This window comes from Artemia franciscana, chromosome 17 (genome assembly GCF_032884065.1).
Source record: "Artemia franciscana chromosome 17, ASM3288406v1, whole genome shotgun sequence".
NCBI classification, from domain to species: domain Eukaryota; kingdom Metazoa; phylum Arthropoda; class Branchiopoda; order Anostraca; family Artemiidae; genus Artemia; species Artemia franciscana.
This window is the reverse complement of record NC_088879.1, coordinates 8,865,207-8,883,457: the sequence shown is the minus strand read 5'-3', so window position 1 is coordinate 8,883,457 and position 18,251 is coordinate 8,865,207. Positions and strand designations below refer to the sequence as shown.

General features: G+C 34.1%; 1 protein-coding gene and 1 long non-coding RNA gene across 2 annotated transcripts in view; one reads left to right on the top strand and one right to left on the bottom strand.

The window, feature by feature from the left end:
* LOC136037793 (UDP-N-acetylglucosamine transporter-like) overlaps positions 1-489 on the top strand; it is a 39,001-nt gene extending 38,512 nt beyond the window's left edge. The window contains exon 7 of the mRNA XM_065720626.1: positions 379-489. Coding sequence (XP_065576698.1) covers positions 379-387 — 9 coding nt within the window. The 3' untranslated portion in view covers positions 388-489. The remainder of the gene's footprint in view (positions 1-378) is intronic.
* An 11,705-nt stretch (positions 490-12,194) lies between these two features.
* Positions 12,195-17,763, bottom strand: LOC136037792 (uncharacterized). Its single transcript, XR_010620038.1, has 2 exons — positions 17,637-17,763; positions 12,195-13,302 (listed from the first exon to the last, which is right to left on the bottom strand). It is a non-coding gene; the product is annotated as an uncharacterized LOC136037792 (long non-coding RNA).
* Positions 17,764-18,251: the final 488 nt, after the last annotated feature.

Here is an 18,251-nt window from a genome sequence, read left to right as displayed (position 1 = left end):
AAAAAAAATTCTACGCACAAAAACTGCAATTTTTGTCAAACTATTGGAAAATATGGAGAAATTGAGAATATGGTGTTACTGCCAGATGTGCCAGTTCACAAAAATGTAGGGGCTGAGGGTAAAATATATTTTTCAAAATCTTTTGGGGGGGGGGGGCAATTCTGTTGTTTTTTCTATTTTTTCAACCAAAAAAAAAACCCTGCAAAACTATGAATTGCCAAAAAATGTATTTTCAAGATCTAAGCGGAACAAAAAAAAAATTAGCGTCCCCCTGCCCCGATTGAAGCCCTTGCTTTCTTTATTATTACGATTCTTTTTTTAATTCTTTAGTTGTTTTTTTTTGTATTCTTAATTTCTGTTTTCTTTTAAATTCCGCAGATGAAATAAGAATTGGAGAAAGTTATGAAGATGTGAGAATACTTTTTTGTGTGACGTATCTTTCTTATGAACATTCTTTTCATTAATAAACTGTTTCACACATTAGATAAACGCTGTTAAAAGTTCACCTGTGGCTATAGGCTATAAGTGGCTGTATTTGACGTATTTCTTCAATTAAGTAGATTGGTTCCCTTTGCCCTCCCGTATTTCTTTTATATGGGTTTTAGTTAAATCTCCGTGTCAGCAAAATCTTGTTGTGAATTGGCGTTAAGGAAGCTTAAGCTGGTTGCATGAAAGAAAAGCGGAAGGAGTTTGCCAAAACACGTGCTGTCTTTAGTCTGTTATAAATTAGTGCGTCTGTTGTGCGGGTGGAATATTTATTCGGTCTTTGAAACAGCGTTGCCACCTATTGTGCTATTTTAGCACTATTTAATTATATGTAGCAACGTGCTACTTTAACTATATTACATTCAATTATTGACGGTAGCACCAAAAATCGCTGTGTAAGACGCAAATTTGGGCAATTGTAGCACTTTTGGAACTGACCATGTTAGCAACCCTGCTTTGAAAGTCTTCTGAGAATGAATAGAAGGTATATCCAGATTGTTTAATAGCACATTTAAGATCGTATACCATTTCAGTACTAAATTTTAAAAAGTACCTATATGGGTTTTGGTTCGAGCAAGGGGTCACCAATCTTCAGTGATTTTTATACACCAGGTGGCGCGTACCAAGCGTGGTGGAGCTCTTCGAGGTGTTTCAGAGACTGTGCCATGCATGGCGGAATAGTGTGGTGCTTTGAGATGTACAACAAGTGGTGGACAGTGGGTGACCCCTTGGGCTCCAGTACTTAAAGTGATTGTTCAACTGTGGTACTTAAATTTTTACCTCTTTTGGCGACCTTATTTCTGCTTTTATACATAATTAATATTATCATTCAGCCTAAGTTATTTCTCTTGTTGCTATTTAAATTGAATTGCCTTAAGACTTTAAAATCAAATTCTTTAGATCTTATATATGGTACGGATTAAACGGTAGAATGAGTATTATTTGAATGTCAAATTTACATTGGTCCTAGGTTGGATCCAATTCTAAATCTGAATAACTATTTTCCTTTTGATTAAGTAGCAAGGGCGCATCCAGGATTTTTGTTGAGGGGGTACAAAAATAGCCTTAAAAGGGCATCAAAATTTGTTCACATGCATTTTTGCTATACTTTTTTGAATTTGACCAAATTTGGGGGGGGGGGTCGAAATTCGTAATCTCCTCCACTGGATACGGCCTTGCTCACTAGTATTCGATATAACAAATATATTAACAATTGGCATATAAATTCTATTTTGAAAATTAAGCGCTGTTAATGTTTAACTTTTTATTTCCATTTAGTTTGTAGATGGTATGTTCAGTTTTCCTTGTATCTTTTATTTTGTTTGTGTTTGAGGTTTATAGTTGATCTATTAAGCAAAATACTCCTTTTGTGAGTTTAATTCCTCAATAAATTCATTCATTCATTGTTTCATAAATTCATACATCTTAAGGAAAAGTACCCCATTCAGTGGAGTATTTCCAAATATACCATAGTTATCAAGTTTCTAAGAGTTTGTGCTTCTTTGTGGGTCGATTTTTCTCTTCAGTGGTCATAATAGCAAATTAGTGTTTTTGGTATATTAGAAGAGGGCTTATTCGAACAGAAATTGAAGGTTTTAGATCCTTACATGGATAAAACAATGTAAAAGAGCCCTATGCGTCGAGTATACAGATGATTTTAGTATCCTTGATAAAAGCTTTTTCGGAGGTTTTGAGAGCCCAAAGTGCGGGAGTTGTTTTGAAAATTTCCTAATTATATGCCTGAAACTTTCAGGCCTGCACTTGTATCCCAAATTAGGATCCCTAAAACTTCGGGTGAAAAGTCTCGGATCCATCCAATGCTGTTCAAAATTTTACCACTTCTATAGCTTATTTAAGAGTAACAAACTAAGACACATGACCTTGTTTCAAAGGGTCCAACATATCTGTGGGATGGGAGCTTCAATGTAAGCACTATAAATAGGTGAACCACATGGAAATCGAGGCAAATCAAGATTTTGGGAGAGCATAGCTCCAAGTGGCTCCTCAAATGAAAGAATTCACCTCAATATAGTACTTGGAACAAAGAATATGGGTAACTTATAAAATTGGAAACTGGTCGATAGCAAACCATCAAAGCATTAATGTAGTAATAAGTAAGTGTAGTAATAACAAATTATTTGTAATTGATATAATTGGTAAAATTAGTGCAGAAATGAGTGTCTGATCCTAGTTTCTGAATGGAAAACGATTACATGGTGGGCCAAAAGTCACTGCCCTTTTTTGTTTTTCATTATCTTTTTTTATTTCTTAATATCTTTTTTATTTTCTTAATGTTTTTATTTTTTCAGATCCTGGAAATTAAATATGGAGAAATTCAGTACTATACAACGTACGGTATATAACGTGATACGGCATACGTACGTGATAGAAAATCAATTTCCATCGCCTTGACTTTATGATACTAAAATTTCAACTTAAAAATGCATATAACTGTTAAAATAAAAAAAAAGTTATTTAAAATTGAAATGAGTCAGTGACTTTTGGCCCACCCTGTACAAAGCTTAAAAAAATACCAAGAGACGCAAGACGCTATATGGCGTTGATGGTTATTTTTGTCGACAGTTTTTACTCTTATAGCCCCTCAAAAATCGCCAGTTTTTACTCTTATAGCCCCTCAAAAATCGCCAGTTTTTACTCTTATAGCCCGTTCAGACGCATAGGGAAACGCTCAAAAACTGATCGGTTTTTCCAATGTACCGATCGGTTTTGGTGCTAGGAATTTTTTCTAGCTCCTTAGTTGTACCGAATGGTGCTTCGTGGGTCGTCGAGAAAAACGAGCAAATGTTTTTGAAAGTTGAAAGCATGTTATTTATCAAGTGCGAAAAAGTTCGAGATTTGGTGGTTCTTGTTCAGGACCCCCAGTTTTTTTATTAGATCTGAATCTAATGATATGGTTTCAAATTTTTGGCCCCTGAAAACGCGCACAAGTACATGTTATCTATGCTTGTCGAAAAAAAATATTGCACCTATCATTTGAACACTTTTCCTTTTGTAATGATCGGTCTCTCTATGCATCTGAAAGGAAATTTATAATTTTCTCATTCTCTTTGACATGGAAGCTATCTATACCTCGATTAGAAGGTCTCTTCTAATCGATCTATAGAGGGATAAATCGAGATAAATATTTCACATATCATTTGAACACTTTTCCTTTTGCACTAATCAATCTATAACTCGATTAGAAGCTCTCTTCTAGTCGAGCTATAGAAAGAAACGAGCTTTAGTAAGGAGCGACCCGGCTCAATAGTAACCGAAACTCTAAAAAACTGAATTTTGATACCAATAGTTACATCGAAAGAATCACATTTTAATTCTGATTTTTTTTTTATTGTTTTAATAAGTAGAGTTGTGACAGAGTCAAACTTTAGCATAAAGAGCGAGGCGTTGCGGAGGGGACAACCTTTTTCATATGCGGAGTAATTTCTGTTCATTTTAAGTTTTAATGTCGCTCCTTACTTCCAGTTAAAAAAAAACTTTTTTTATTTTTATACAACTTTGAAAAAGGGCTTATGCCAGCTCTGCCCTTTCACTCAGACTTTTGTTTTGGCTCTGTCTCCACTTGGCCAACGGCTTGATGGCAACTTCAAGGGCGTCGGTAGAAAATTTTCCAGGGGGACCAGACGCCAAAATAGCAGTGGTGGTTGGGTGACAGTTTAAGTGGTTTTGGGCAATAAACTACAACTTTACCCCGAAGAGAACAAATTTGCAATCAATTTAAATTTCAGAGAAGCTAATTGATTTAAAAGTATCAAAAATTATATTTTAGGCTTCCCAGTTGCAAAAGAAGTAAAGGCGAACGGCGGCAGTACTGGATTTAACCAAGTTGATTGACTTTATTTGTAATGAAATTAGGCTAGATTTGGTGATCTGTAATTATGTATCAACTATAATGAAGGGGGGAGCCGTTGTTTAGGTGAGGGTATGATGGCTTCAGTTATGGAGAATATCAAAAGTCTCACAAACAATAATACTCCTTTTCATCCAACCGAAATTCTTTAGTTGTAATATTAACAAGGACTTTTCACACAAATTACTACTCATCGCCAATTTTTAAGTTATATTCAAATTTTATCCAAAATTGAAATTGCAAATTTAAACGTAGGACGGTACTAATGAACGTACATTTTAAAAGCAATTAACCATGGAAATAAAGGATGGGTACCTCAAATTATACCTTGGTAAGGCTTGGGTATGATTTGGAAAACAACTAGAAATTAAATTAAAAAAAGAGCTTTTCGAATGAAAGCAAGGAACAGATTTGGAACCTATTTGAACAGAATATTCTTTGTATGAAGGGGGCTGTCTGCTTTTTAGCTCCTTATTCTTTACTGTGAAGTTTGGCTTTTTAAGATTTTTCAAAGCGCTAAAAAACTTTTGTTTAATGAACAAAGTGTTGATAAGGGGGGAGTCCCCCTTATATACAGAGTAATTTACATTTGTTTTGTTCTAAACTTGCTCCCTACTTTTGTGAAAAACCTTTTCTATTTGTTTAATTACATTTCATGAAACTGTGAAGTTTTATGAACACAATACTTTTGGTAGCGCAGAAAAACTATCTATATTTCAATGATCTCTATTTGGATTTGAGGGATAATCAAACAGTTCGTGGTAACGAACTGTAAGTAAGGAGCGAAGTGGCTCAATAGTGACCGAAACTCTCAAAAACGGATTTTTGATACCAAGAAATATATCAAAAGAATTGGCTTATTATACTGATTCCAAATATATAACTTTCATTAAGTTTAGTCTAACCCGTTAAAAGATACGAGCATAAGAAGAATTGTCTGATTTTCGATAAAAGGGGGAAAGACCCCCTAGAAGTCATATAATTTTAACGTAAAACACATCATCAGATTCAGCGTATCAAAGAACCGTACTGTAGAGATTTCAAGCTCATATCTGCAAAAATATGGAATTTTGTAAATTTTGCCAGAAGAAAGATCACGGATACATGGTAATTCGTTTTTTCCCCCAGGGGTGATCGTATCGACCCAGAGGGCCTAAGACATCGGGAGATGGTTCATTCTAGTTCTAATGCCCTTTTTAAGTGACCAAAAATTGGAGGGCTACTAGACCCCCTCCCACACCACTTTTTCTCAAAATCGTCCAATCAAGATTTTGAAATAACTTTTTTAGCATAGTTGAAAGGCCCAATTACTATGTCTTTGGACATAAAATGACCCCCTTAAAGCCCCTGAAGAAAGGTTTTTAAGTTATGAGACTAGCCCATTGTTTTATTTTTTACTGGGAAGTATGCATAGATTTTTCGGGTGGAAGGGGAGGACGGCTTTTCTTCTGTGAGAATTTTCCATGGAGGGGAAAGTTTCCAGGGGGTGAATTTATCAGGGGAAATTTTTACACTGGGTTAACTTGCCAGAATTTCTATACGAAATTTCTTTATATGTCTCACTTTCTCTTTATCGATTCAATCTTACGCGTGTAGATGCTAAGAATAATTGTCCGGAGAAAATTTTGGCCAGAACTGAATTGTCCAGAGGATATTTCTATGGGGAGGAGGATTTTTCCGTGGAATTGGAGCCAGGTGTCCTGGCGTTATTTAAAGATCGAACAGAAATTAAACAAAAAATGAGCTTTTTCAACTGAAAGTAAGGAGCAATGTTAAAACTTAAAAATATCAGAAATTAATAAGTATATAAGTGGGGTTGCCCCCTACTCAACACCTCGCTCCTTACATTAAAGTTTAAATTTTTCCGATTTTTTTAAAAAAAGACTCCTGAAACAAAAGGGTCGTTTAATTAGAACAATAAGTAACTTTTTTTAAAGTTCCGTAAAACTATAGCGTGAAGAGTGAAGTGTTGAGGAGGGGGCAACCCCCCACATATACGTAATAACTTTTGTTCGTTTCAAGTTTTAATTTTGCTCCTTATTTTCAGTTGAAAAAGCTTGTTTTTTTTTAATTTAATGAAGCTTAGAGACAAACATTTTTCTAAAGGCAATGGAAAAATTATGTTAATTAAAATAAAACAATTACCTACTTGTAAAAACCAAGATATTAACTCCCAGCATTTAGTTTTGTTGAGCAATGCCGAAGTGTTATGCGGATATTTTTTTTTTAACGATATCAACAGTTTTGAACTTGGTTATCAAACACCAAAATATTTAATGCCTTTGTATTAAAATATTAAATACTTAATTGTTTATAAAAAGTAACGCTGTATTATCAAAGTAGTTTCTTCAAAGTAAAACATTAAAAGTGAGAATAAGAAAATCAGATAAAAATTTTTAAGTCAATATTTTTAATTTAATTTTGAATAACAAAACTAATATATTTGACACCTTTATACTTCATAACTGTAGAAGTTAAATATTTTTCAAAGTGACAACTAGATAAATGCAGTCGCTCCTGGAAAAAAAATGATAATAAAACACAAAAAAAGTGTCCCTTCTGGGGGAAAATACAGAAATTCCCAGCATTCTGTTCAGGGGAAACATTTCTGATTATAGTGGCTTCATATGTCAGCTCATGGCTATTCTTACAATGCAAAAGTTGACGGCATATTTTTACCAAAATCGCCCCTTATTAAGTTGTTTTCCATGTGTTTTCTATAATTATACGAACTTTCTCGTGTACTAATAACTGCACTAATTACTAATAAACGAATATATATTTAGGATCAAACAGTTCGTGGTAACGAACTGTAGTAAGGAGCGACCCGGCTCAATAGTAAACGAAACTCTAAAAAACGGAATTTTGATGCTAGAAGATACATCAGAAGAATTGGATTTTCATGCTGACGTTAAATATATAAGTTTTATCAAATTTAGTCTTTGTCATCAAAAGTTACGAGCCTGAGAAAATTTGCCTGATTTTGGAAAACAGGGGGAAACACCCTCTAAATTTATAGAATCTTAACAAAAATTGCACCATCGCATTCAGCGTATTAGAGAACCCTGTAGCAAAAATTTCAAGCTCCTATCTACAAAAACGTGGAATTTCGTATTTTTTGCCAGAAGACAGAACACGGGTGCGTGTTTATTTGTTTGTTTGTTGTTTTTTTTTGTTTTTTTTTCCAGGGGTCATCGTATCGACCGAGTGGTCCTAGAATGTTGCGAGAGGGCTCATTCTAACGGAAACCAAAAGTTCTAGTGCCCTTTTTAAGTGACCAAGAAATTGGAGGGCACCTAGGCCCCTTCCCATGCTCATTTTTTTCCCAAAGTCAACGGATCAAAATTGTGAGGTAGCCATTTTGTTCCGCATAGTCGAAAACCATAATGACTATGTCTTTGGGGATGACTTACTCCCCCACAGTTCCTGGAGGAGGGGCTGCAAGTTACAAACTTTGACCAGTGTTTACATACAGTAATGGTTATGGGGAAGTGTACAGACGTTTTCAGGGTTTTTTTTTTGGTTTGGGGGTGGACTTTAGGGGAGGGGTTTATGTGGGAGGATCTTTCCTTGGAGGAATATGTCAGGGGGGAAGAGAAATTCGATGAAAAGGACGCGGGATTTTCTAGCATTACTATAAAAAAAAATGAAAAAATAAACATGAAAAAGTTTTTTCAATTGAAACTAAGGAGTAGCATTAAAACTTAAAACGAACAGATATTATTACGCATATGAGGGGGTTCTAAAAATACTTTAGCATAAAGAGCGAGATATTTAGGAGGATATAAATACCTCGCTCTTTATGCTAAATTATTTTTAGTAATTTCAACTATTTATTCTACGGCCTTTCTGATTCTGGTGTCATTCTTAAAGAATTGGGGCAAAACTTAAGATTTAGCGTAAAGAGCGAGGTATTAACGAGGGGAAAAACCCTCTGATATACATAATAAAAATTTAAGAATGTAAAAGTTTGTTACGTAACTTAATTCTTAAGTTATGTATATTTTTTATTAATAAAAACGTTCATCAAAAATTAAAAGTTCTAGTTGCCTTTTTAAGAAACCGAAAATTTGGAGGGCAACTAGGCCTCTTTCCCCACCCCTTATTTCTCGAAATCGTCTGATCAAAACTAAGCGAAAGCCATTTAGCCAAAAAAAGAATTAATATGCAAATTTTTATTTTAATAATTTATGTGCGGAGAGCCAGAATCAAACATGCATTAATTCAAAAACGTTAAGAAATTAAATAAAAAAAATAGTTTTTTTTAACTGAAAGTAAGGAGCGACATTAAAACTTAAAACGAACAGAAATTACTCCGTATATGAAATGGGTTGTCCCCTCCGCAATCCCTCGCTCTTTACGCTAAAGTTTGACTCTTCGCCACAGTTCTACTTTTTAAAACAATTAAAAACTTTAGCGTAAAGAGCGAGGGATTGCGGAGGGGACAACCCATTTCATATACGGAGTAATTTCTGTTCATTTTAAGTTTTAATTTCGCTCCTCACTTTCAGTTAAAAAAACTAGTTTTTTTTTATTTAATCACCATAAAAAGCTGAGTCTTTGAATGTTATCAATAGTTAGGCTCTTATTCTTCCGTTATTGACAAGGATTTTTATTTGCTTACCATTCAATACTATGAAAAATTGGAATTTTTTATTGATCCAACCAAATCATATAGAATTATTAGAACTTTAATTTTCCTTACTAATGGTCAAAATCTTTTGGCAGGCAGCCAACAATGGGGCAACACACATATTCTTTCGTGAATTGTCCCTATTCTACTCTCTTTCCTTTGGTTTCCTTATAAATTACTTTATGTTACAAATTTCCAGGGGGGCCATGATCCAGCCTGCCCTTTGCCGGCACCCAACGGCAACTTGATTTTAATTCAAGTTGCGTTTAATAATAAACAGAGACTAATTGGCTACTTATTTCATAATATAATTATTAGTTAAAAATTAACAGTTTACTATTAGTTAATTAATATGACAAATTAAAAAAGAAAAAAACAAATAATAATAATTAGATTGAAATAATCAATAATGGTTAAACAATTGAGATAATATATTAAAAATAAAATAAATTATTAATTTATTAATAAATTGAAAATAATTTTCTTAAGATGAAAATTTTGTCAAAATTTGGCCTGAAAATTGTGGGATTTATTAACTGTACCCTATACTTTTTTAAAATAAAAAAATCCCAGAATTTACAAAATGATTATAGCCGTTAGATTATTTATTTGAAATTCTGTGCCCGAGGCAAGTACCCCATGTGCCCCTCTAAAACCACCTTTGAATTTTACCCAATAATCAAAGAACCAACTTACCATTTTCTTCTACCCGTTCAACCCTTCTAATGGTCTACGATGACACTAATTGCCGAACCTACCTCAATGAACAGCTTTTTGGAGCTGATAAGACGCATAACTGTGACAGTTTATATCTGTCATTAACCTTGAAATTCACCCTTTGACAAATTATTACATTAGCTACGCTTCTATCAAAACAACAGTGACCTACTGACTTCGTTCTAGACTAGGAGTAAGTCGTTGACCTCACAATGAGAACGCAATGATTGAGAGGAACTTCGTTATAACGGAAAGTGGCCGCATTGATTTAAAAGGTATATTGTTGCATGATATCCATTCTAATAGATTGTAATGCAGAAATTCGTTCTGTTTGTCCGATTATTTGCATTTTATTTGGGTATTAAAGAGATATTTTTTTTCAAATAAGTGAAATTTACCGAAATAAGCTGAGTCGATAAAAATTGTTTTGCTTTACCTTAAGCGCAGTGTTGTTTATTAGGGGGGGGGGCATGCCTAATGTATTAGGTACAATTATTCTACGTATTATGTAGTAGGATTTGTCTTCTAACTTCACACTTTCCCAATACTTTAACCCACCCCCTAATGTATAAATATATAGCCCAAATCATATATTTCTCATCTGTTCTATCACTTCTCTTTGTCTTGTCTCACGCTAAGCAGAAAGAAACTAACTAAAGAAACCGGTTCTATAATGTGTCAATGAATGGCCAGCTTGAGTGGTGGGGGGTTAATCATACAAGTACCCTTTTTTTTGGCCTACTGAAAAAAAAAATCAATGATGGTTAAGAAACACGACTTTCCAGAAGAATGCATGTTAGAAAAAACGGCATTTCTAGATTGCTAATGTCGTGCTCTTTTTCATTGTAGTTTCTGTTTTTGATAGTTCATCCCTAACATCCCTCTACATAGCCCTGGTCCATACACTAAAATAAAAATTGGGCACTTACGTGTTATCCCGATCACACTCGAGAAGTTTGATCTGTTTGAAACCCGATTTTCTATATGCACTCGGAGATAATCAGCTTAGCTTAAGTGAAATAAACTACCATGCAGGTATATTTGAAATAAATATTTAATATATGTAGCCCTAATAATATATTTGGTTGCTTTTCTTTCCTTTGATTGATCTGTTGTAAAATCGGTAACGCTATATTGGGTCAAGAAACATACAGTTAAGGCTGAATGATTGTGCTGAATATAGGATATAGAGTTGGTAAGGTTAGGTATCTAATAAGATGCGTTCTAGGCGGCCTGCTTTCCATAGTTCTCTGTTGTATTTTCCATAATTTTTTTACTAAAATATTATATTCTCGTCATTTTTAGGTATATTTCATTATGATTAACCTAACTCCACTTGTTGAGTGTGGTTGGGATAAAACGCAAGTACCAAAAATTGTACCATTATATTCCTTAGTTCTCGTTCCTTTTCAACATAAGAGTCGTTACTCTGACAGTGCCCCCCTCCCCTATCCCTGATGGAAACATATGTAGCCATAATAATATGTGTTTGCTGTTCTTTCCCTTGATTAATCCATTGTAAAATCGGTAACACTGTGTTGACTCATAAACCAGTTTAGGCTGTGTGCATAATATAAGATAAAAATATTATGTTAATTAAGTTCAAAATGTGAATTGTAAAAGGAGTTAACATGATTATCTGATTAATGTAAATACGCTGCGTATTAAAACGTAAGAATTTCATTTTTATATGCTAGTTTTTTTTATATAACCTAGGCCCATATGAGACCATTAGCGGGGGAGGGATGGGGATAAATTGTCAAAAACGTGAATAAACCATAAAAATGAGCATAAAATCAGCAATCTAAAAGTGTTTCTTGTTATTCTTGCATGTCTCCTTCTGGCGAGTTGCTATCCTTAACCTTAACCAACAAATGTTGTGATATCCCTAATTTTTTCTAATGCAATTCCTGTTTATTTTAGCCACAATCTGTGTTCATTCCAGACTGCCCAGGGGCAGTATTGGGTATAAGCTTGGAATTGGGCCTGTTGAGAAGGAAACATGTCCAGAAAACCATTATTACTTGATAATTTGCAGAATAACTGTAGTAACGCAATTTTACTACAAATCCTCTATAATTTACCACCACCCCCTTCCACGCCCAAAATAGGCAAATATTTAGCCAAAATTATATATTCCCCAAGCATTTTGCCATGGCACGCAATCGAAAGGAGAACGATCCTCTTGTTTCAACCCGTGCACCCGTAAATTGAATAGACTGTAACAAAATTAAGAAACAGAAAAATACATGGGAAATATAGAATTTGCGCCAAATATTTGCACATTAGTGGGTGCGGGTGGGGTGGGGTAAAGTATAATGAAGCTGCAGTCAAAATGTGTTATTTACAATTATTCTGCATACTTCATAGTAATTATTGTTTTTCTTAATATGTTTTTTTCTTAACAGCTCCTATTTTAGGCTTATAGCCAGCATTGTAAGACACTTAGAGATTACTGTGATTTTTGGACTAAACAAAACAAAGAAGGAATTCAACTAACTAATTTTTTTATTATTTTTATATTTTATAATAAAAGACTAAACTACTAACTTAAAGCTAATCAGCTAAACATAAAGATGAAATGTCATCTTTTGGCAGTGTAGTTTAGTTTCACTGGTAGTGTTCATCCACTTTCACAGATTAAAAAAAATCTGTGATTAAAAAGCACAAAGAAGCTAGAAATCTACAGACTAGATTTGCAACTGTCCGATGCATAAATAAAAAGAAATAAGAAAATTTCTTTTTTTATGCATTACAAACTACGCAAAACACCCGCAACACCGAACTTACGCTTCAAAACACTCACACAATCACACCACATTCTAGGTGTCTAAACTATCATCATACGAAAAAAGGAGACGCCCCACTCTTTCAAACACTACTTCTCTCATTCTCGTATTATCATTCATCCAGTACATATTTAGCCACAGACATTTTAAACAAAAATAAACAAAATAACTTGAGTTGAACAATAACTTAAACTAAACATTATACTGCCAAATAGATTGAAGAAACAACTTACTCTATAAACGAAATAAACACTATACTTTAATTACACTTTACATTATTTTACACACCGGGAATGCTTAGCGGCCATCCGGTGATTTTGATGGTGAATTTGCCTTCATACTATCCTTCAATAAATTGCAACTGCAACTGCAACCGTCTGGAAAATTGCAGCAACGGCACGGATGTTCTTGTCTCCAGTTCTTCTTCTATCAGTTGCAACTAATTTGATCTGGTCACGGCCTAGGATTGACAAAGAGCGCCAACATTTCTGGTTGATTGAAGGGTTTAGCTCCCTATAGCTAGATGTGCAGCTTTGTGAAGGCTAGTGGTCGGGCTCAGCAGACTAGGTTTACTGAGAATTGTTTTCAACATACTGATAGAGAAATTGCTCAGAGCTTTAAGCTGAACTAAAGCAGTCACCGGGGATTTCTCTAAGACTGCATATTGAAAATCGGGAACCGCTAGAATTGAGGAGAACCTCCTGCTGCACCGGGATTTCAGTTCCATGGTGTTAAGGGAAGTTTGAAGACGTGGATCTTAATTTCGTCTTCCCTAGTTTTATTTTAGCACTAGAAGAGCAATGACTTTCCTAGAAAAGAAAATTGGGCTATATTTGGAGTTCTAAGCCTAAACGAATAATGTTGGCTCTTACGCATCATTTTTTGGCAAAAAGTGAAAAGGCAACCAATATATTTAATCGCTCCCTTTCGTTTGATTTTTTACAAGGACATTCATGGGTGGGTCTGAACACTTTACCTCCCCAATATGGATATTTTATGGATTTGGTTGTATTCAACTGATATTTTTGGATTTGGTGTATTTGGCCTGTCCTAAATTTTTGTTTCTTCTTATAAACATTTTGTTCAAATCAATGATCGGTTTTAAATCTGTCAAATCTTACAAGTCAGGCAAATATTTTAAATTTTATTCTTAAATTCTTGGTCAAAAATTGAACTTTTAAAGCTGTTAGAATAAAGAAACAATTAAATTGTTTCGTTATGCAGGCCAATTTCGATGATTTTCCTATAGAGTGATGTCGAATATAGGAAATATCTTGTTTGGCTATTAAATAAACTATTTAATATTAAATATTTATTATACATATTTATTATACATATTAAATATTTATTATACATTCCTGTTTGCAGCTACAACATTGCATTCATATCAGTTGTCGAATCAAAAAAAAGGAAAAAAAAAAAAAAAAAAAAAAAAAAAGAAACAGACGAATTAGATATTCAAATGCAGAAAATTCTTGCCAGGAAATAGCCTTTAGAACACTTTCTTTTAGAACATTTTTTAACACCGAAATTGTGCATTAACTACGGTACTGAATTTTCTCAAAAGTGCATAGACTTATTGTTTAAAATCAATCGTGTTTTTTCTACCTAAATTGTAAACCTAATTTTTTCTACCTAAATAAGTTTCTTCACAAAAAGTTATAGAGATAATCTATTCTACAGATATTCTTGTACAAAGCCGCATGCTTAAGGGAATTATTGGAAACGATTTTTACCAAGTTCGTATTAAACTTATCAAACTTATCAACCATATTCAAAACACAGTACATCTGGTAAAATTAAGTCTTTACCGTCTAAAAAACAACTTGAAATTAAATATATAATATTATCAACTCTTTAGTAGGGTTGCCAACTGAACACATTTTATATTAAAAGGACATATTCCCAAATGCCAGGACTCAATGACAAAAAAGGGAAAAAAGTGATGCAATTTCGGTCATAAAAGGACAATAAAGGTACACATTTTCTGAATTTATGACATAAATCGAAACGTATCCCAACTACGTATGTATTTTTGTCACTGTTCAACGAAGCAGTGCTTTTCTTTCTCTTTTTTTCATTTTTGAGCATCCAGGTTTTGCCAGAAATGTCATAAGTTAAGAATTTTTCCCAAAGTAAGGGATTTACATGTTTGTAGGAGTTTTATACTTTCGCGCTTAGTCATTTTGTATGAATGTTTTATGAGGATTTTTTTAGTTTTCATTGTGATTTATATTAACTGGCCACTTTGGAACCTGTTTACGAAACGTCTTTTGGTCAATTATACAACAGGTAAAAAAAACCATCTCGTTAGATTTCGAGGTGGACACATATTTGGACTCTCAGGTGACACATTCATGGCCCAAAAAGTAGGAAACCCTGCTCTTTAGTTAATAGAGAAGGGGTTCTCGATACTTTCTTAGATCCTTACTCTTTTCAGCGTATAGACATTCGAAAAATCTCATTCGCTGTAAAACTCTCACCACCTCCCCCCAAAAAAACAGTTTAAAAAAGTCAGTCACCTTGTAATACATAAGATATTAGCCTAATTATCTTTTTATGGATATAAACTGATTATTTCATCAGACCCACCAGGTCATTCTTCATCCACTAAAACATCCATTGGATTGTACCCCCCCCCCCCTTAAGACTTGACCCACATGAGGTTAGATTGTTTAAATCCCACCTCCTATACCGAAAGACCAGCAATATATAATGCAGTGCAAACTTCGTAACTATTGAGAGAAAATGTGAGGCTTATTTGGTAAAAACTGCTTTTTAAATCTTACCCTCCTCCGACGTTTGAAAAATTTTTCAGTGTTAAATCTCCCCACAAGAATCTTAGTAGATACCCACAGGTCAGGCACGGAAGCAAGATTAATTCTGGGGTGAGGGCAATGATGAAAAAGAATTTGTTTTTATAATTTGGATAAGAGATACCCAATACCTCGGAAAATTTTAAGATTTCAAGGGGGCTAGGTCTCAATATTCCTCTATTGTGTACGTCCCTGCCTCGGCTGGTACCCAGTTGCTGAGACTGATTAATTCAGTAATTGATCGATAAAGACAATTGAACCATCGATTATTATGTTTGACATGTCTAGACACCCTTGTTTGGCATTTAAGCTCTTTGGCCATTTGACTTAACCTGATATAACCACTTTTTTCGTTCTGGAAAGTAGGGTAACATTAAGACATGTAAGTTACCCCATTTCTCCACCCCAAAAGCAAGATAAATATGCGTTCGACATAATTACGAATAACAAAGAAATGCACATTGGTAATGAAGTTCACAACCCCTTGCTTTCTTTTCTAACCCTGCTCTATGAAAGCCTGTTCATACATGTTCGGAAAAAAAAAACTTAAATTCCTCGTTTAGAAATGAAGCTAGCCTAATAAAGTATTTGTCGGGTATAAGAATGGCACTCGAAAAGTAAAGTTTTGTTAATGCTAATGAAATAAAACAAAATATGATGAAAATATAGTATTTGGTAAAATTCTAGTTGAGTGACTTCTTGCTATTTCAGAGAGGGGTTAGGTTAGGAAAATGAAACTCTCAGGGATGGGTCTACAGACTGAAGTATATCCCGGGAAGGTATTTTAAAGTACCAACCTCCACTACTTCTCCCTCTAGAGAGCTCTGAAATTCACCTACGTGACAGGTCTATACCTATTGAAATTTTGACAAAACAACATTTTACCTTAATTTTTAGTTACCAGTTGCTTTTTCTCTGACTTTAGTTCTGAAAATGCAATTCCTGTTATTTGAGTAAAATTCTGAGCCATATCAATGTTTTTTTTTCAAAATTTAGGAAATGTATTTGCATATCTTTAAAACCTTGTAAATTGGGATTGAGCAAAGTTGTGAAGCTGAAAACAATTTTGTTGTACTTCATTTAAGCAGAATATCTATTTTGTAAGGTTTCACTTTTACAACACACATATCTTTAAACGTCATCAAGGGTCAAGGCCCTCTAGAGGGAGAAGGAGTGGAGGTAGGTACTTCAAAATGCCTTCTCGGGACATACTTCAGCCTGTAGACCCATCCCTGAAAGTTTCATTTTCCAAACTTAACCCATTTCTGAGATAGCAAGAAGTCAATCAACTAGAAAACAAAATTATGAAAATTACCACAAAGAATTATGGAGTGGGGGGGGGGGGCTTAGAGCGCAGTATATTAAATACGTAACCTAACCTAGGTGCCTTTTTTGCCCCTCAACCCCAGATAACTTATTCAGAAATATTGTTCACGGAGTAGAAACCTCTTGTTTGCTTAGCGAGCTAAAGGAATTGTCTTTAAAAGAAATTACTTGACTAGTTTTTGTCTTATGAACGCGTCAAATTCTCGAGTGTTTATTATATAACCGACAAATCCTTATAATTGTTTTAATGCTTGGATTCTCATGAGATTAGACCAGGAATAGATATTTTTTGGTGCGAAATTATCTAAAAACAGCTGCATAAAATCATATTTTTTCTTTCAAATAAATATAAACACATTTTTTAGCAAAGGAAGAAATATATGTGCTTGTGCAGGCAGAATAAACATATGTGTTTTTCAAAAAAGCTATTTTTCAGAAAATTTTTCAATTTTTTTTCAAAATTTTTTCAAAAAATTGTTCAAAATTTTTTCAATTTTTCAAAGCTATTTTCAAAAAAGCTATTTTTTCAGAAGCTATTTAAGCTTCTGGCAGCAAGTGGGATTAGAACAGAGCCACAGAAATGACCACTTTTGGTGTAAATCAAACACTTCCTTTAAACAAATTTGCGCTTAGGTCCTTTGATGCTCTGGCCCCGGAAATGTGTCTTGCCTAAAAATTAAGGGTGTTATCTTCCCTCCCATGGTGGATAATCATTGAAAAGATTGGATACCCTACAAACCATTTTGTCTCTCACAAGGTTGGATGGGTAAGTACACTTTCTAATAATATCCGAAAATTGGGATATCTTATGCAAAATATAAGAATATTTGTAACAATCTAGATTGGGGGGCATAGGTCCGAAGAGCCTTTAATCTTGTGATTGTGGACAGTTTTCATTTTAGGGGATAAGATTATCAAAGCTTCAGACCTGTTAAAAGCCATCGAAACTCAAATTTGGTCAACATTTAGCCTACTAATAAAAAAAAATGTTTATTGTTTACCGTGTTTAGGTCTATCCATTCACACCTCCTAGTGCTCTTTGGCAAGATAGGACTACCCATCCTACCTCAACCAATAACTTCCTGGAACTGATCTGAGGTACAGAGGCATAGAGATTTATATATTCGGTCATCACCCTCTTCTGAAAATAACCCTTACAATCCGTTGCTACGTCATGTTACGATTTCCGACAAAAACAACTTGCTGGCCTACTGACTCGATTATTCGCAACAAAAAGCAAATACAAGTCGTTCACCTCATAGCGGTCTTCTGAAGGGAAAATTATAAGAGAAAATTTGAAACGGGGGAAAATAAAGAAGGGGAAAATATAATTTGCAGTAGAAATGTTATATCATATAAGGGGGTAACGTGGAGTTGTAAGGGCAGGGGGGAATTGACCATTGATGAGTGTTGGGAACTGGAATTGCTATTATTAAGCTTCTTTTATAATTGTATTTATACATTATTATTTTTAAATCAGATAATTTTAATATTTATCTTACAGATTTTTTTAATTTAGTTATTCAATATGTTTTATTTACATTACATTTAATAAAATATTCGATAAATATGGTTAATGCGTTATGTGGACTTTCGCACGGCCACAAACTCTCATA